Source organism: Euleptes europaea, chromosome 16 (genome assembly GCF_029931775.1).
Source record: "Euleptes europaea isolate rEulEur1 chromosome 16, rEulEur1.hap1, whole genome shotgun sequence".
Lineage (NCBI taxonomy): Eukaryota > Metazoa > Chordata > Lepidosauria > Squamata > Sphaerodactylidae > Euleptes > Euleptes europaea.
This window is the reverse complement of record NC_079327.1, coordinates 44,684,814-44,705,197: the sequence shown is the minus strand read 5'-3', so window position 1 is coordinate 44,705,197 and position 20,384 is coordinate 44,684,814. Positions and strand designations below refer to the sequence as shown.

General features: G+C 40.5%; 1 protein-coding gene across 1 annotated transcript; it reads right to left on the bottom strand.

Moving 5' to 3' along the window:
- Nucleotides 1-1,243: 1,243 nt before the first annotated feature.
- Nucleotides 1,244-14,488, bottom strand: ZRSR2 (zinc finger CCCH-type, RNA binding motif and serine/arginine rich 2). Its single transcript, XM_056861798.1, has 12 exons — nucleotides 14,354-14,488; nucleotides 11,521-11,539; nucleotides 11,280-11,381; nucleotides 9,621-9,696; nucleotides 8,652-8,760; nucleotides 8,025-8,111; nucleotides 4,993-5,031; nucleotides 4,510-4,625; nucleotides 3,825-4,038; nucleotides 2,291-2,346; nucleotides 2,000-2,109; nucleotides 1,244-1,711 (listed from the first exon to the last, which is right to left on the bottom strand). The coding sequence occupies exons 1-12, from the start codon at nucleotides 14,486-14,488 to the stop codon at nucleotides 1,272-1,274; spliced, it is 1,503 nt and encodes a 500-aa protein (XP_056717776.1). The 3' UTR covers nucleotides 1,244-1,271.
- Between the last annotated feature and the right edge of the window lie 5,896 nt (nucleotides 14,489-20,384).

Sequence of the window (20,384 nt, the reverse complement as noted above, 5' to 3'; positions counted from 1 at the left end):
CACACTTGAATCTTAGAAAAAAAACATCCTTTACTCAAATGTTTCTACTAAGGCTCACTAAATAAGGATACATCTTCCCATTGGAGAACTTGGGGTTGTATAGCTCAAGTGCAAAGTGATCATTAAAATGTTTTTGCAGCGCAAGTTCTGAGATACAAGTAAAAGCAGTAGTTAGTAATTACTACGATGAACCACAACAGCATGCATGTCACTGAAGAAACCTTTAAAGGGAAGTTCTGCAGCTGCTTCCTTCTACTTACAAGACTGAAACTGCCTAGTCTACCACTTGATGTATTTTGCAAGACTGTGGCCTTTGACAAATCTTACTTTCAATAATCTGAAGAATATACTTATACATAAGACCTGTTTTTATTTAAACCAGGTAAAAACCCCATCCAAAAACTGGAGGGAAGATGAGGCAGAATTTCTTCCAGCCTCTTCGGCTGTAGCTGTTCTTTACTTCCACATGGTATAACATGTACATACTCAAAAGACCCACCGAGGACAAGCTGCTAGTGCAGCTTCTAAATGAAGCAGACTTCCCCTTTCCACTAAAGGAAGAAATAAGCTAATGGTTGTTCTTAAGGGCACCATAGATTAAATCAAGGCTGCAAGAAGGAAAATCAAGGGAGTTCTGTGGCTTCATCATGCCTTCTCCACTTGCTTGACCCTACCTTGAGAACATCAAAAGACAGGAAACGGACTTTGTGGAAAACCCTTTTACCAAGTTCTAATCTATGACATTTTGCTTCTGTCTACTTGAGTAACAATGCAGCTGTATTCTAGCACAGTTAAATTATGAACTGCTTTTCAGATCATAGAACGTTCTTGCATAGAACAGCAAAGGGACCAGTTGTATTAGGTGTATTTACCACCATGCTTTTACATGCAGGATTTGTTCAGTGGTACAAGTGAATATATTATCTGATCAAGAAACTGAAAACACAATCTGTTTCATCATAAACTTTTAAAGGAAAGAATGTGGAATTTCAGAGCAATTGTACAACACTGAATGCACTGGAATCACTCAAGAATCTAAGCAACACCAAGCTTTCATGCCAGAATAACTTGTAACTAGGCAGATACGCTCTGCAGACACTGATGTATTGTTACGTTATCTTAAGTTGCAAAATGAGAGCCCAGTGCAAAATAACTTTCTGGAGCCAAGCAGTACAGCATACAATGTCTAGTATGCAATAGCTCAGGTAGAACTGGTAGCACTAGAGTTTATTGGGCAGAAACACCTTGAAAAGTCATTCTTCAGCAGTAATTCAACTATTTCTTCCTCTACTACTGGACCTTTTCCTGCCTCTACTCCTTGACCGAGAGGAACTTCTGCTACGACTATGTGTCCAACTCCTATTGCGACTCCGCTGTCTCTTCTTACTGCGTGACTCTCGTCTTCCATAGCTCTCTTCGCTCTCAGGAAGGTGCCTTTTCTTATGCTTATGACTCTTTTTTCTCTCCGACTCGCCATTTCTTTTGTAGGAATGATCTGAACTCGGACTGCTTCTTCTTCTTGACCGGCTATAATAGTCTTCATAGTAGCCTGATCTATTTCTCCTTTCAGAGTTTTTACCAGTATGTTTAGTCCATTCGGGAGAAATATGAATATCTCTGTTGGCTTCCCAGAACTCATTGTTTGGATTTCTGAATACATGAAGAAAATTGCAGTGCTTCCCTCTTGGGCACTTCTGTCTTTCAAATAAGCCTGAAACAGATTTTTAAGTAGTTATTAAAATTATATTTTAAAGGCAAACTGTAAGTAGTAAATATTGGTTTCCAATGGTGACAAAACTGATGGTGGAATTCTGGTAGAAGTGGCATTGTTGGATGATTAGGTGTGAGGCCCCAGACATCTAGATGATGGATTGCTGAACATTGTAAGTTGCATTTATTATGAAAAGATTCTGAATTCACTTGAAAGTGTCATTGTACAAGTAATGCTATAATATGGAAGACATGACATACCAAAAGACACTCATGTAAAGTGACGTACCACAAATAGCTGTTTTCCACCTTGTTACTGGGCAAAATTCACACTGAAGCTGCCGCCCGGCATACCATCTACCATTGAATAAAGCAAGAGCTTCCTGACATTCTTGTTCTCTTTAAAATAAATTTGAGATGTTAGAACCAACCACAAAACCAGTAAAATTCAAACAAGACATGACATACCAAAAGTAGCCACCTACGTTGGCAAAGCCTGGCTCATTTAGATTACAGACTACACGTTTGATGTGTCAAGTTCACTAGCTTGTAATATTTATTGTTCATCTTTAATACTCACGATTGGTACTGAACATATACATTTCCCCGGAGATGAGGTTCGAAGTTGCAGCTGACCTACAACAAAAGTTAAATAAGAGATTAATGTTACAGCTGATGAGATTCTAGTAAAGTTATTAACTAGTTGTCATGACAGTATTCTGGTTTGACCTTGGGAACACAGTTGCTTTATATCCTTACGTAGTTGATACAGCTAGTGAAAGTAATACTTGTCAATTTATCCATGATCTCCCACATGATATATGAGCTGCTTGTGAGAATAAATGCAGTGCCTTTTTCTACTAATGCAGACAACTTCTTTCCAATCTGAAGGGCAGACCTGCAAGAGTTAACCTACCTTCTGTCAAAAACATATATCTGCATTCAGCTAATTCTTGTGCAAAACATGGCACTATGTCTGCAGCACTATGTTCTTATATCTTCATGTTAAATAAATGAACAATACCCAGTGGTACAGAGTTCCTGAGGTTTTGAGGCCATGGGGGAAAAACTTTTTATGACAAAAGTAAATATTTTGGGTAGAACTAAGTAAGTATACTGATTAAAGTATACACTTGAAAAAATACAACTTTTGTTGCCATCAAGTCACAGCTGACCTATGGCGACCCTGTAGAGTTTTCCAGGCAAGAGACTTTTAGAGGTGGTTTGCCAGTGCCTGTCTTTTGGTCCCCAACCCTGGACTTCCTTGATGGTCTCCCATCCAAATACTAACCAGGGCCAACCTTGCTTAGCTTCTAAGCACTGACAAGATCAGACTATCCTGGGCTATCCAGGTCAGGATGGGGGGGGGGGAAGCAGTGGGCCTAGTCTTCTAAAATGGGAATTCATTAGGTGAAGAGCTCAACACTAATTCCAGATTTTTTCATCACGTGATGGAAATTAAAATGTTAACAGTTTGAAAATCTTCAGTAAAATCACTGCATCCTCAAAGATACATCCAGCCTAATCAATACTTATTTTAAAATATATTCTACAAGGGGAAACCTGCAAGAGGAAAAGGAGGGGACCCCAGGGAGCATGGTGACAGTCCTCAAGAGTTCCCTTGCTGAGCCACTGCAGTAGTTTGGTACCAAAACATGGAGTTGAGCTTGCGCCTTGTCCAGCCCCAATTCTATTGCAGGGTTGACCACAGGGAATAAGTACACTCTGTTCTGGACTAGTTGGGGCACAAGCAGGAGGACTCTGAGGTAGCATCTAAAGGGTCTCCTTGCCATCTGAATAAATCTGGGGTGAGGGGAGAGAAGACCTTGTTGTTTTATCTATCTATCCAGTTTTCGAATGGGGGAGAGGAAGTCTTAGGAGACTGCAGGATTGCATCCGATTTCCTGCTATTTCTCAACAAGACTGTGTGGAGAGGTGCTATCATGGGTAGGAATCTGTTGCCAATTCACCATTACAATTACAATTCTCCCCAGTTCTGCATTACATATGTAGAAAGGAATTTACGGTCGTAAATGTAAGGCAGAAAATAACTGCATTTGGACTGTACTCTTCTTCTGTCTCTGATGAAGCAAAATGTGCCTGTATAGTCATACCTTGAACTGAATAACCTTTCCCACATTCTTGAATTCCGGAAGAACATCTTCATAGAAGTCTAAGAACTGCTGGTAGATTTCTTCCTCACTGTACTCCAGACTTGCATCTGTGTCATAGTCATCTCTTTTACATTGTTCCATCCCAAAAGTAACAAACATACCCCTGATAAGGAGCGTCTGGCTGGAGCTTGGATAGTTATGTTTCCGAGAGCATCTTGGAGAAGGGAAAAGGGGAAAAAACCACTTACTTGCATCTACAAAACTGCAAGCATAGCTTCTACTACACAATGTTTTGAAGGTAGACAACTAATTTAATACATGTGTTACTTCAACAATGGCTTGCTAGTAAGCCAAGTCAACGCTGATTCTTTCACTTCAGTCTCCCCAACTCTGCTGATTCCTATGGCATGCACAGAAATTTTAAGAATTAGGCCCTGTCATTCAAACCAAGGGATGACCATTTGGTACTGACGCTTCCCTATGTGTTATTTTGCAGTAATTTCTGCAGTTCTTTAGACTTGTGTGCCTACAAGTTAAGTCATACAAGCAAGTTAATTAGATTTGTTCATTTATATAACTCATGGAAACAATTTCAACTGATTAACTGCAACACTGAAAATAGCTTTTTGTGCATCTAAATAAAACACAGCCCACTTCAAAGGCTCACTTACAGCTTAGCAATTACCTGTCTCCAAATCGGCAAGCTCCTGTCTTAATATAGAATGGGCAATTGGCTCGATCTTTCTCTGTTCCTACATTTTCTGGAGGTTCTGGGTTGTGCCATGCAGTTCCATTTTCCAGCTGTTTTAGAGAACATATTTTATCTATTAAAGTTAACATACATTTTTAAAGGAAAGATAAAATTCATTCTGCATTATTATGCTTAATTCTATACATTCTTCTTAAAACCAGTGTCTACAGATTTAAAATGCAGCTTTTCAGAAGTTCTAAAAAATGTTGCCAAGATGGCCTCATTTTTGCATTATGAATGGATACCCATTTGCTGATTTCAATGTATTTCCTAGAGTTAATTGTAAAAGTTAACTAAAATCCAGAAATCAGTAATCCAAGGGCAATCCCATTCAATAGCATCTCAGAGGCTGGCTCAAGACATCTGTTCAGCATTTCATCTGTATCACCATTTTATGTTAAAAGGCTTCTGACATACCTGACTTTCTGCTTGGTCCAACATTTTCTGCACAGCCTCCTATAAATGGTGCAAACACAGGACTAGTGAAAACTTTGAATGCAGACACCTCATCTGGTTTCTTTAGTTAAGAACCTAATACGCAGCATTAAAGATTACATATTCTAACCGTTTTAAAAGTTTGGCTTAGTTTTGTTACACAAGAAAGCAAAGAAATTTAGTACAAAAGCATACATAAATTGAGATAAATTCCAAGTGATGTCTGTACTCAACCTTTCTTTCCTCATCAATACAGAAAAAATAAGTTTAGAAATCAAATGGAAGCAAAAGAAACAAGTTATGGTCTGCTACCATCTTCAGTAAGCACAAGTTAAAAGAATCACTGCAGGCTAATCCTGCTAAAGACGTACACACAACATCTATTCTATGGCACAGGGATACACCTTTGAAAAACCAACTGCCTGCCCTGGCTTCTTAAAAATCCTCCCTACTCAAACTCTCTGGCAGAATTCACCTTCCAGTACTTATGGGATTTCCTCCTGCAGGGTTTTCTGCCACAGACTGAGGTGTGAAGAAACGTGCCTGGAACATTAGTTCAGAAACGGGATACACTTGGTTTAGGGATATCCCAAGGGCCAAGCATGCCCAGCTCCATCTGCTGCACCAGTATGGTGCAGTTTTTAGATGAATAGGACCCAGTTACTACAGTTGCTGCATAGTAGGGAGTTTCTAACTGCAGTAGGTTTTCTAGCTAGGTGCCAGTGTATGAATCCCAGAGCACTATGCAACAGGGGGTTTTACCCAGGAGGGTAAAGATGCTTTTTACATCAGCTGCTGGTTATCAACTAAATTAACTGAAAGCAGCTCTTCTGATGCAGATTAAGGACATTCAGTGCAATCCTAAACACTTATTATCTTTCTAAGTACACTGAAGTCAATGAACTCAGAACAGGGCAATTCTAATTACAAATGAACTGTTAAACACTTAGCCATGACCCCTTCTCTTAGCTCGCTGCGCTTACATTGAATATATTTCAGCTTGCACTAACTCCCCATATATGCCCCCTTGATTGTATTTGCTTCTCCCCCCACCCCTATAAGCCCTTTCTCAATAGCCTTTCATTTCCACTTCATTTGTCAAGTCAGTCACATCACCCAAAACCAAAATCAATCAGAGACCTTGTATGACAGCAATATGTAACTACACATTGATTAAAAGTGGGCTGTTCAAACACTACATAGATTTTCACCCCATGGAACAAGGAATAAAACCCCATTCAATATTTACTTAAGTATACACACCTGTCACAGCCCTTTCCATTCTACTCCTCTGAATTACTATTTCATAGGCTGGATTTGCCAAACCCTTGGCTAGAATAGTAGGTTTGAACCTTAATCATTGTTCCAATCAGGGTTACTGGCTTTTCAAAGTAGTAACAGAAACTGATAACTCTCTACAACATAGTTTTTTATGAGAAAGTGAAAAATGTACAATAAACCACTACATGTTAGTCCACCCCCTAGTTTCAACAAATCCTGGAAATATTTAAATGTTTAAATTATAATCCATTATCTACACACATATTGTGTCTAACTGCTCAACTTTATGCTTATTCAACTTTGATACCAATCTGGACAGGTTAACTCAAAACATCTGAGGGGGATACGCCCCTTCCCCCAAACAGTGCAGGGGCAGATAAGTAAGATCACCTGTTCTCTACATGCTGAACCAAGTAAATGAATTTATCAAACACCTATTAAAAGTTATCTAATCAAGAATGTCCTCATTACATCTTAATAATTAAATCCATGCTAATTATGCCCTGTGTGATGAAGTTCCCTTTGGTTCCATCCAGAGGCTTCAACCTACATTGGCCCTCCTGAGCGTTTAGTGTTAAGCAAGAAAAAACTGAGCATAACCAAATACTACTTTCTAATATGTTCATCCCCGTACCCAACAAGCTACAGAAAAAGATACGTCTTGATGAATGAGTCTGGTAAAGATGAGCTGTAACATCTTTGAGTGGAAAAAGTGGTTAAGGAATTGCAGTAATATAATTCCAAATTAGAGTTAAGAGCTTAAAAATTGGTATACTACATTTGTTACAGTTCCTTAGAAACTGACACTATCATAAAATCACATTTAACCAAAGCATTCTGTGTGTGCCCCCAAGCAAGAATTCTACCTGTGGCGACTAGTAGCAGACATAGGGCCACCAGTAGCATTGACTATGCCATCCTGCCAGGTATCCTATAGTTACCTGAGTGTGCAAAAATGACAAGCAACCCACAGCTACTGAGAATTTGTGTGACCCCCCCCCCCTTGCAGCACCACTACCAGTGAGGAGGAGGCAGTTGCCAAAGGTGATTGCTGGTCATTTTCCAGGGAGATTATTTCTCTGCCCAGTTCCCTAATCCTTTTGAAAAATGGAATATAGTAAACTGCCCAGAGCTTTAAGGATAAGGCAGGATATAAATATAGCAACAATAATTACAACAGAGCTAGGTAACCAATACAAGCAGTTACATGCTTGTGTAAAGTGGGTTTTCAAGGCAAGAGACTAACAGAGGTGGTTTGCCAATGCCTTCCTCTGACAAGCAACCCTGGTATTCCTTGGTGGTCTCCCATCCAAATACTAACCAGGGCTGATCCTGCTTAGTTTCTGAGATCTGACGAGATCGGGCTATACCATGCTGCCTTCCCTCCTACAAGCAGTCATAGATGACTGTATTTTGAAAGGCTGAAACTTACTTAACTTTAATGATACTGATCATATGGCCAATTCAGCCCTGAACATTGTCACACTAAGATCAAAATTAAAGAAAAATAACTTTATAAATAGATCTCTCGATAACCTGCAATAAAATGAAAGGCTGAAACATTTACTATATTTAGCATGAAGATTAAATCTAGAATACACGCTCCATCCACCCCATTTAGTCTTCATAATGAAGTGTACCAATACAGGGTCCTTTTCCACTTTCCCAGAAGTTCTACCCTGATTACTGTGAGAGGATATGAACTGTGTTTATCCTCCTAGAGCAGGAATCACCTCTCTGTCTTTCTTCACTTGTTGTTTCCGCTCCTCCTCTTCTTGTTCTTTCCTTTGCTGCTCTTCCCATTCTTCTTTTATTTTTTGCTTTTTTTAAAAAAGGAAACAAACAATTCAGTCATCTTAAAAAGAAAATTCAAAGAAATTATGAAACATGCTATATTACATTAAATCAGCTGTCAAGCAATGAACATTTTTTAATTTGCCTTTTTAACAGATTAGTCATCTGAACATCAAATTAGTTTCCCTTCTGCTAAAACCTCAGTCCAGGTGCACCTTTGGGGCCATTAAAGTACAACAGCTTTAATTTCGTAAACTTCTACTCACTAGCGAAATGGAAAGATTATCTGTAACATTTTATTTTTCTTTCCCTGATAACAGTAATACATCAGGGCCAAACTTTACTTCTTATCAAAAGCCTTAAACTAGCAGGCCTACTGAATAAAATTTGCCCCCATCAATCAAAGTATTAGCTGATCATCTATAAATTGAACTGATTAGCACTGACATTTGAGTGTTGCAGAAGTAGTCAAAAGTAGGTAGGGTTATGTACGAGATAATTATTTTTTACATTCAGAACCTCAGCCCCAAAGGCTTGGCACAACGGTGTCAAGGAGTATGCTTCACCTCTTCTTCTTCCTGACGTTTTCGTGCTGCCTCTTCTTTTTCCTTCTTGATCATGAAAGCTTCCTGAGCCTTTTCTTCTCTCAGCAACCACTCCTCATGCAGTCTTTGCCTGCAAATACAATTAGTTCTTAGCTACCATTAAATAATAGAGTTACTAGATTTTTGAATATATTTAGGAGACAATGGCTTGAATCAAAACATTTTCTGTTGACAGGAAGCAGTTCTACAAGCAGAAGGGGAGGGAGAGCAATTTTTATTGGTTCTCTCCTCCTACTGCAGACCTCCCCTCAGAGTGTTCCAGAGGGTCCACTGATCCCAGGGGCACACTACAGTAGGGGGAGGAGGTCAGAAAGTTCTTTTCTCAAATGGTATTCAGTTTTTTCAAGAACAGTTTGTAAAGGAAAATACAAACAAAATGAATTAATGTAAATTGTTCTGCAAATTTCTCAAAATGGGAAAGTAAGGCTGCAATTTTTCATATGCTAACCTGAACATTTCATTATAGTTGACAAGTCTTACTACATAGTACATGCATAGGATTTTTAAATTTATTAAAATATTCCTATCCTTCCTTTTTCATAAATTACTTAAGATGCCATACAATAGGCACGCCAGCAACTTTATCAACAACATAAAATCTCACATATATTAGAAATAGGCCAATCTAAAAACAGTTTCAAATATCTATCAATCAACTGAAAATTCCACAGTAGGAACATCCAAGTCAAACATAAAGCACAAAACTTTACTTTTAACAGAAATCCCTCTGGATAAGAATGGCTTTGCAAGCCCTCCCAGACCCCAGCAAAGACAGAGTCCTCACGACCCTGCAGAAGGAAGGCCTTTCCATTAAATCAGTACTATAGATGAAATATCACAGGAAGAGAAATGCCCTCTAGCAGAGGGCACATTCAGTCAACTGATCAGAAAGATCAAGCTGCAAATTATATTGCTGGCTTTTTTAGTCACCTTTCCATTTCAAGCAGTTTTTCTTCTTCACCCAGCTCTTCCTCTTCAGAAACTTGTGCATCTTTCTCTGCTTCTTCTGAAGGGAGGATGATATTTTAGATTTAAAATCATGATTGCTCTCTTTAGTTAGGAGGCTCGCTAATTTATTCTATAAATCTAACTATTCCAGACCATCATTGCCATACAACAGAGCATATTATAGTATTCCAATGTCTCATTTAAATGAGTTGCTGGCAGGATAAAATTACTTTATCATATAATCTACCTGTGCAATCATGCTATGTAGGAAACATTAATAACCTAGCACATCACTAGCCCCAGTTACGGATCTCTGGCATGCTAAGACTGCATACATAACAGCTGAGGGCCCAGAACATACGTTCTTCCATCCTGTCAATATTGAAATTAAATCAAGCTAAACATTCTCAAGATTATGAACGGATTAATTCCATTTGTCAGACCGTGATTAGATTAAAAACACAGCAGCCATCTTACCCAGCAGTGAAAAGGGCTGTTAATGCAACCTAAGCTTCCAAGGTGAGGCTGAGAATGCAAGACTAACTCAAAGCTATAAACTCATGACAAAGTAGAGTAATAGGAGAGTTTAGTTTTCACATTCTACCACTCCTCTAAGCAAAGCTTGAAGCTTTCTTCCAGCCCAATGAGTGTTCCTCCAACTTAAGTGGCTCTTTTACAAATGGAGGAATACTCCAAGGAGTCTTCTTCAGCCTAAGAAGACTTCCTCCAACTTAAGAGGCTCTAACAGAACAGGAAGAGCCATTTAAATTGAAAGGCTTGTTAGGCTGGAGGAAGCTCCTTGGATGATGGCTAGATCTACCCCATTAACAACAAATGAATTCAAGGAGCCTTTCTGTTTGTGGAGTAATCTTCCATTAATGGACTACTGATTGGATCCAAAGATTTGAATGGAAAAGCATATCTGGATTCAACCCAGTGTTATCATATCCGATTATTCAAGCTTTATATCATAATCCCAAAGTATAAAAATAAAGAACAGCAGGCACCAACAAATCTATTTAGAAGCTTGCTGAGGCAACTGCCCTTGGCAAAAATGATGTTCACCAGCACACATCCATCCCCAGAACTCTCACCTGTACCACATTTTGATTAAGAGGGACGGGAGCTCAGTGATAGAGCATCTACTTTGCATGCTGACAGTCCCAGGTTCAATCGCCAGCTAAAAGAACTTAGAAGTAACTGGTGTGAAGGACTTCTGCTTGAGACCCTGCAGAACTGCTGCCGGTCAGAGTAAAAAAAATTGACCTTCATAGACCAAAGGTCTGACTCAGTAGAAGGCAGCTTCAGGTATATGTAAGATAATGCAAGTGTCTCTCCAGCTGTTAAGCCCAGCAGAAGTGAAAGAAATTGCTGCTCTCCCTAAAGATTTCTAATTTATGCCAGAAGATACTGAGAAGATAGGCACACAAGTCAGTATTTGTGGACCCTTATAAAATGCAATTGTGCAGCTACAATAATATAACCTCATTTTGGTAATTTCTGCTTTTGTAAAACTTCTAAGATTTTGCAATACTTTTCTAAACAGCCACTAGTGACAACTGTCTCCCAACATTTTAGAAAATACTTCAATCAAAAAGGCAAAAAGGTGTGCTTCTCTACATACAGCAATAGCATTTTTACCTGAATCTCTCAGTCTTGCCAATAATTGTCTTTTTTTCTTTCGTTTCTCTTTCTTCAGAAGTGCTCTGTACTTCTTGTGGCTGAAGACAGAAAAAAAAGTCCCTTTTTTATAGTAAATGGCCAGCAAACACTAAGCTAAAATTTCTCGGATTTCAAACCACATAAGATCTGCAACATCATTTCCTTAGAATATTAAAACTTTTTAAAACCCTGCCAAAATCAAAACCACTCATTGTTTTACCAGTTTCATATTTTATCACCTACACAAATATGAGGGGAAAGAAACAATGCAAGCATATTCCAAACAAGAACCACATTTAAGTACCCTAAAAAAAAAAACTATCCTACTAAGTCTGTGGAAACATATCATCAGTTCTATACTTCTGGTTCCAGTGTTGTCATTTGCCTCACAAACCTTTGAGTGTCATTTGCCCTAGCGTTACATGTGTACATTATGTACCAAACTCCCTGAAGATAAACATCTGTCAATGGCATGTTCCTTCTTTTCTATTTTTTGACTATAGTCATTTTTGCCAGTTAGCATACTGCCAACACATCTTTCCTCCCTGATTTAGTGTTAAGTTTCGCTCCTGAAATGTCATATATTATATCTTTAAAATTCTACCACATACATTTCTTATGGTTGTAATAATATGAGGCTCAAGGGTTATCATTTATTTCTGTCCCTCTTTTGTTCTGTCCAGAGCATCATTACAGTTTAACTGCAGCATAGCCAAAACAATCCTTCTCTCTTTCTTCCACCATTACCTAGTCCTTTCCCCACCTCCCATTACTCCTTATAGCGCTAGCTTCATCTGCCTAAACAGTCTGGCTGCCCTTTGGAGATTAGTTAGCAACCCAGATTAAAAAAATTCTTTATGGTACAACTACAATTATATAATACCTCTCCCAGACACCGTGAAAAGCCCTCTGCCACCAAGAGGGAAGGGGACAAGGGGTTCCAATGTGCCAGACAGGTAACAGTTGCAGCATGCTAATCAAAATTCTTTTGTGTTTTCTGAACATGGGGAAAGAGGGAATCTTTCAGAGTCCTCAATGGCATCCAGATCCCTTGAACTTTTTAGCAAAGATGTTTTTTGTAATAATCCAATTGCTGGATTGACAAACAGTGATAACAAAAGGCAGAGTATTAAATTAGGTGTGTATTAAATTAAGGCAAATATCTGTTTTTTGTAATAATTTTACCCTATATTTGCTGTTGCAACACCCATTCCACAGAAGACACCAATTGCTTGATTGAGAAACAGTGATAACAAAAGGCAGAGTACAGACTGACCCCCCAAACACCTCACCTCAAACAAATTCTCCTTCAATTAATTTATATGACAATATTATTTCCTGCTCAGATCCAGCCAATTATCCTCCCTGCAGGATCCACAGGACCTTAAAGATCTCTAGTCCTGGGAGGAATGGGTTAGAGGAGTACTAATCAGCAACTGCCATATCAAAGGCAGCAACAGAATAATAACTGAAAACAACTGTGAGAGTGGGGTGGGTTAACATTCTGGAAATGGAAAATGTACAGGGAAATAAATTACTATATTAAGAAACTGAAGTTTACTAACACAAAACCAGCTTTGAAGACTTTACGGCCAAGAAACTGGCCGGTTTTCTCCCTATTTTGCTGATAGTAGCTCTATTACCATTTTGTGTGTATTAAATTAAGGCAAATTTTATGCGAAATTGGTTTTTTTTAATTATGATTTGCTATGTAGGCTCAGCCCTGACCCGGATGGCCCAGGCTAGCCTGATCTCAGAAGCTAAGCAGGGTCAGCCCTGGTTAGTATTTGGATGGGAGACCACCAAGGAAGTCCAGGGTTGCTGTGCAGAGGCAGGCACTGGCAAAGCACCTCTGTGAGTCTCTTGCCATGAAAACCCCCAAAAAGGGGTCGCCATAAGTCGGCTGCGACTTGACAGCACTTTACACACACACACACACGTAGGCTCAACGGTAGAAAAGCGTCCACGTTCTCTGATACTTCCTGGGTTCTGCCTTCTGCTTTCCTAATGATGTGGTAAACGGGGGTTGGTGGGGGGAGAGAGAGACCCGAGATCGCTATCAAGAAAAACAGTTTATTCCAGCTGGTCACCCAGCCGCTCTAGCAAGCAAATTAACTGGGCCCCGATTACACTGGGGTGCACACTTTTAACCAAAATCGATGCCTTGAGAGGACGGGTCAACATTCCACGCCTATCAGGTTGTTTACAAAATCTGGAGCCTCTAGAGCTCAGGCAGTTATTTCCAGTTATTGTTCACAGTAACTTTCCCTGACATTTACCCTACTAACTTAGCACACACACACACACTAGTATCCAGGCCGACATTCTTCCCCTGGTAACTCAACACACACAGAGAGTTATTCTGCCCAGCAACAAGCTCATTCCTTGCTGCCCTAATACATTTTCAACACATTTACAGAAAGGGAAAGAGGCTATTACAAATTGTTAAATCAGTGGATCTTCCACAGTCAGGGGAAGTCTACCTTGCTGCCTCACTGCACGTGTATGAAAAGGTCCAGAAGCCACATGGTTGACACTGCACTGTAACCTGTGGCTGTTCTGTGAAACACGCCTGAAAGTGATGCCTCAATAGGAAAACCGAGAGAGAGAGAACCAGGAAGGTTTCCCAGCAGCCACCGGTTTTCCCGGCAGAGGCCTCCTCGCTTTAACCCGCCGTTACAGACCCTTCTCTCTCTCTCTCTCCCTCGTCTCCACGGCGCCGCTGAATACACGAGGGCGAAAAGAACCCGGCGCTCGGCCGAGACCCGCCCCCGCCGACCCGAAGCCGCTTTCAAACCTCCGGCCCCCGTTTTACCTCAGCCGCGCCGACCCTTCTGCCATCACCAACAACGGCGGGGCTCCGGGCGCCGCCATCTTACATGGTTTCTGGGTTAGTCACGTGATTAACAAGACAGCGGACGTGGCGTAGGCAACTTCCGGCGGGGGAGGAACGGAGCCGAGAACGCAGAGCGGGAGCAGTGAGGAGATGCGGAACCGCCGTCGCCTTGGCAACGGGCTGTGTCGCCTTCCGAAGGCAAACAGGGACGTTTTACCATAGAGGCGCCTCCGGATAGAGCGGCAGCTGTTTTGCACCCCGAGCGAGTCCTCCCGGGCGTGGGACGGTCCTCCTGAACCGAGCGACGCCTTTGGTCGCCGGAAGTGGGAGGCTGCTGGACGGCGCTGCGCATGCGCGCACAAGCCCAACGAAGGCTGCCAAGAAAGGCGGCCCTGTGCCTAGGGTTGCCAACTGCCAGGTAGTACAGGAGTGACTTAAACAAAGTTGCAAAATGTTTATGAGCGGCTACATGAATATAAAGACAACACAAGTCAAAATGTACACAGAAGACCTACAAAAGCCATCTATAAATGTTCACTTCTTCAGTCCTTCCTATATTATAAAATAATGTAAAACAGACAACCACAATCATAAATTCTACATTAAGCAATGTCTTAAAAATGCAATGAGCACCCTTCATATATTTCTACACATTTCGTTTTCAAATTGAAATATGTAGAAATATATGAAGGAAAAGTTTTATTAACCTGACTTGTAAATTGTATGTATTGCCCTTTGGAGGTATATTGTTATTTTTTTCTATCTCTGTCTTTTGGTATGCCAATAAAGGTTAATGAAATGAAAATGAAATATATGAAGGATGCTCATTGTAAGTATTTTTAAGACATTGCTTATTGATTAATGTAGAATTTATGACCTGTCTGTTATGATTGTGACTGTATATTTTACATTATTTATAATATAGGAAGGACTGAAGAAGAATTACTAAATAGCTCGTATTACTAAACGCTCGTATCCTCCATAAACTGGTGGCTTCTATCTTACTACATGATATTTGCCTTCAAAAGAAGAATTTGTACTCATACCTGAGACAACTTTGAAAAATTACTCCTGTTGTACATATGAACATTTATAGATGGCTTTTGTAGGTCTTTTGTGTATATTTTGTCTTGTGTTGTCTTTATATTCATGTAGTAGCTTATAAACATTTTGCACTTTGTTTAAATTGTTCTCGCTCCTGTACTGATTTCCAAATCTCCCGATACTTGTACAGTGGTGTCTATTTTTTCTCCAACTGCCAGGTAGTAGCAGGAGATTTCCTGCTTATTCAACTGATCTCCAGCCGATAGAGATCAGATCACCTGGAGAAAAATGGCCTCTTTGGCATTTGAACAATATGGCATTGAAGTCCCTCCCCAAACCCCGCCCTCTTCAGGCTCCGCCCCCCCCAAATCTCCCACAGGTTGAGAAGAGGGACCTGGCAAACCTATCTGCGCAAGCACCGGGTCATTCCTGATCCATGGGGTGACATCACATCCCGACGTTTACTAGGCAAACTTTTGTTTATGGGGTGGGTTGCCAGCGCCTTCCCTGGTCATCTTACCTCATTTTACCAACCTCGGAAGGATGGAAGGCTGAGTCAACCTTGAGCCGGCTACCTGAAACCAACTTCCTTCAGGATCGAACTCAGGTCTTGAGTGGAGCTTTTGACTGCAGTACTGCAGCTTACCACTCTGCGCCACGAAGGCTAGACTCTTCCTTATGTTGGAGCCCTTCCAGTGGTAGCCCTACCTTGGCATACTTTGCAATGAAGATTGTTGATGGTTGTGTCAAGAAGTTGAGGTCTCTCAATTTCTTGGATTGCATGATTTTTTGGTTCAGGCCTGGGAGGCCTATAGATTTTGTGTTATTGGGATTTTAGACCAGAAAAATAAGTTTCCTTTTGAAAACTGCTTCTGTGGAGGGAGTAAGCCCCAGCTGGTGCTAGTTAACCTTTCCCCTTTTTGGAGTGCAAGGCCGTGCATTGCCATGGTAATTAAATGGTCAGCCATCATGACAATGTCCAGGTGCAGGTAGTTCTGCAGGCTTCCTCACCTGAACACATCTCTGAGTAAGTCAGCAATTCTGACCAAGTGATTAATTAACAGCTAAGTGCTTGCGTTTTCTCAATTGGCCTCTATGAGCTCATGCCACTGAGAAAACGAATATAAGGACAAACCAACCCTTGAGAAAACTATGCATGCTTTGGGGTACAGCAGGAGAGCTGTGCTGGCTGCATCACAACCCATTTGATTTTGGCCCTTGAGGGGGAAACTTTGGTCAAGCTGACCTGCTTGGAGAAACCTTTTGGACAACCTTTTGAAACTCTTGAATGCTGGAAGCATCTTTGGAACTTGGTAACTATAAACCTGATGCAAGAAACCTTTGCCAATCCTTTTGAACCAAAAAGGCTTTTGAATGTATTAGCTAGTTATGCTAAATAGTTTATTATTTTCTTGCTTAACACTTCATTTCTTTTTCTTTCCTGTAAACCAGCTTGAATCTTATAAATAAATTGTTAGCCTTTAAATGGCTTGTGTCTGTGATTTTGGGATTCCAAGCCTAAATTCTAAGTGCCTTGTGTGAGTGTAAAACCAAAAACCTAAGACATTTTGGGAGTGTAATCTTTCCCTGGTAGGCCTCTACCTTGCAGGGTAAGTGTTGCACTTAATTTTGGAGTGAGTTGGGAGAGGATTGCCCTTATCTTCCCCCTGGAGCTCAACCTTTTGAAAGGGCTGGTGGCAGCTACTCCTTGGACTTGGGGCGAAAGCCTGGAGTTCAAGGTTTTGTCTTTGTGGGAAACTTTTGACCAAACCAAAGCAGCCTCCAACTGGTGGGGACAGGTTGGGGAGCTCTTTGACAGGTTGGTCTATTAGGAAAAAAGTAACAAAAAAGAGGCAGAGAGCAGCTTAACAATTTTTGATTGGGTCCAACCAAATTGTCACAAAGTTATCAGCAAGCTTTTGAGTTACTGGGAAATCTTCATCAGTTTTTGTTCAAGACAAATACCAAAAGGAGTGGGGGTGATAAAAAGCCCCACATCCTTAATCTTCTTGACATGGAGACCTGAGGATGTAATATATCATAATTGCATGTATCCAGTAGTGTATTTAGGGTGAGGGTAAAGCTGTATAATGCCCTGACCTGGATGGCCCAGGCTAGCCTGATCTTGTCAGATCTCAGAAGCTAAGCAGGGTCAGCCCTGGTTAGTATTTGGATGGGAGACCACCAGGGAATACCAGGGTTACTGTGCAGAGGAAGGCACTGGCAAGCCACCTCTGTTAGTCTCTTGCCATGAAAACCCCAAAAGAGGTCGCCATAAGTCGGCTGCGACTTGATGTCACTTTACACACACACACACACACACACACACAAAGCTGTATAATATACCAGAAGTCTTATCTTATGGATGTTTACTGACATCACACTGAGTTCAACAGGATTTGCTTCCAAATAGCCACAAATCCTAAATCCAAACATGCTAACTCCTCAGGTCATCTTCCTAGTTTTTACCAAACACTCTTGGTAAGCCGTGTTAAAGTTTGTGGCTTACAGGGATCTGTTGAAATGAACAAATTCCAAGTAACTGCTTTTAGAACTACAGTAATTGATGGACCCTCTTCTAGGTTATTTTGGACTTACTGTGTATAGGGAGGGCAAGTGTCTCCAATCTAGAAACAAACACTAAAGTTATTCAAAATTAGGACTGCAGTGTTCAGTTGATTATTCAGGTTAACTGGTTTAAAATCTTTTGATTGATGAAAAGATGTGTGCCAGTTAATCAGTAAACACATTTGGTTTTCGTAATTATGTTTTTATGAGAATTTACATGGCAGGTATCTGAAGAGTATTTAAGAGCATTACCCTTTTTCTTGTGCACATGAAGGAATGCTTCCTTTAAGGTGTTGCAAATTAAGACAGCAGGCTTTTTTCTTCTAATAATGTTTATTAGAGCCTCACCTTTCCACAAAAAAGTATAAACTTTACATGAAACTATTCACAGAAGTTTATGCTGGAATAAAACGTGTTAGTATTTAGGGTGCCAAAACAGAAATTGCCAAGGCAGGATTACAGCTGAACATCAAGAAGGCAAAAGTAATGATTGTTGAGAAATTTCACAACTTTAAGGTTGACGAGAAATACAATGAAATTGTTCAACATTTTATGTTCCTTGGCTTCTTCATCAACCGAAGAAAGTCTGCAACCAAGAAATCAGAAGGGGACTAAAGGGCAACCATGAAGGAGCCAGAAGGGATTCTTAAGTGTAAGGATGTGTCGCTGGCAACCAAGATAATTCAAACCATAGTATTTCCCCATTACTATGTATGGATGTGAAAGGTGGACAATGAAGAAAGCAGGAAGGAAGTTAATTCATTTGCAATGTGGTGTTTGGAGGAGAGTTTTACGGATACCGTGAACCACCAAAAAGACAAATAAGTGGGCTCTCGATCAGATCAAGCCTGAAGTCTCCCTAGAAGCTAAAATGACTAAACTGAGGCTATTGTACTTTGGTCATATCATGAAGAGACAAGACTCACTGGGAAAGACAATAATGCTAGGCAAAGTTGAAGGGAGCAGGAAGGAAGGAAGCAGGAAGGAAGTTAATTCATTTGCAATGTGGTGTTTGGAGGAGAGTTTTATGGATACCGTGAACCACCAAAAAGACAAATAAGTGGGCTCTCGATCAGATCAAGCCTGAAGTCTCCCTAGAAGCTAAAATGACTAAACTGAGGCTATTGTACTTTGGTCATATCATGAAAAGACAAGACTCACTGGGAAAGACAATAATGCTAGGCAAAGTTGAAGGGAGCAAGAAAAGATGAAGACCCAAAATGACTGAACCAATCAAGGCAGCCATGACCATCCGTTTGCAAGACCTGAGCAAGGCTGTTAACGATAGGATGTTTTGAGGTCATTAATTCATAGCAGGGCTGACCCTGCTTAGCTTCTGAGATCTGATGAGATCAGGCTAGCCTGGGCCATCCAGGTCAGGGCTATTCTACAAATACAAGTCCCATAAGAAGAGCCTTGCTGGATCAAACCAGTGGTCCATCTAGTCCAGCATCCTGTCTGTCACACAGTGGCGAACCAATTACTCCGTAGAGAGCCAGAAACAAGGCATAGTGGCTGAGATCTTTCCCTGATGTTGCTTCCTGGCATTGGTATTCAGAGGTTTGCTGCCTCTGCATGTGCAGGTTTCCTTTAGTCACTATGACTAGTAGCTGCTGATAGACCTATCTTCCATGAATCAGTCAATCAAGTAAAGTTTTTCCAAATGCTTTTTAAGTACCCTAAATAAGTAAACAGCCACCCTGAACTAGGTGGCCCAGGCTAGCCTAATCTCATCAGGTCTTGGAAGCTAAGCAGGGTTGGCCCTGGTTAGTATTTGGATGGGAGATCTTCAAGGAATACAAGGGTTACTATGCAGAGGAAGGCAATGGCAAACCACCTCTGATAATCTCTTGTCTTGAAAACCCCACTGCTATAAATCACCTATGACTTGATGGCACTTTTCACACACACACAAGTAAATAGCCATAGTTTCTGTGCATATTTGAAGCTGGCTGGAAATTTCTTTTCACTTGCTATTCCTTTGAGTGTACATGGAAAGTGCCATGAAGAATCAAGCACGTTAATAGGCAATCCTTTAAAAAACATTCATTTTCTTTCCACGAGTTATTAAAGAGTGGCAGTAATACATTTAAACTTCTTTGGCCAAGGGAAGTTAATTTTTAGAGTAAAGCAGTAGCGATTAACTCCCCCAGAATTTCTAACAGTTAATTTGTCAAAACACAACAGCTGAGCTTCTCTAAATATAGCTGTTCATTAACCTGTATATCAGTAAATATTTTACTGTCCTGGGACTTTCCACTTCCAAAAGCATTTAGAGGAGCAAGAGGAGCTTTTGCTAAATTGTCCTTATTTGTCCCAAGACAGCAGCTGATCTGTACAAAAAATACTTATGATCGTGGCCTGACTGGAAATCTTAGTAGGGTTAAATTTAACCATGGACCACCAGATTATTATCTCAATTGCATTGGACTGGCATCTTCTGATGAGGCAAAAGTTTTCAGTCTAAAGAGTTTTTCATAACATTTACTTTCATAATGTTCAAAAGGGCAGTCCAAACATGTGGCTAATCAGACGTTTGGACAAATGGATGTACTTTGTGCAAAAAGCTACATTGAGCATATGTGTGCTCGGTGTTTATGGGTCTGGGATGTGCTCATTGAATACTCAGATTTCTA

What these genes read in the sequence shown, in the direction of transcription:
- ZRSR2 (XM_056861798.1), bottom strand. Translation starts at nt 14,488, where the DNA reads ATGCGCAGCGCCGTCCAGCAGCCTCCCACTTCCGGCGACCAAAGGCGT. An exon ending in GCTTGCCGATTTGGAGACAG is followed by an intron (nt 4,039 to 4,509) that starts GTAATTGCTAAG and finishes CCCTTCTCCAAG; the next exon opens with ATGCTCTCGGAAACATAACT. An exon ending in GAAAGGTTATTCAGTTCAAG is followed by an intron (nt 2,347 to 3,824) that starts GTATGACTATAC and finishes CTTTTGTTGTAG; the next exon opens with GTCAGCTGCAACTTCGAACC.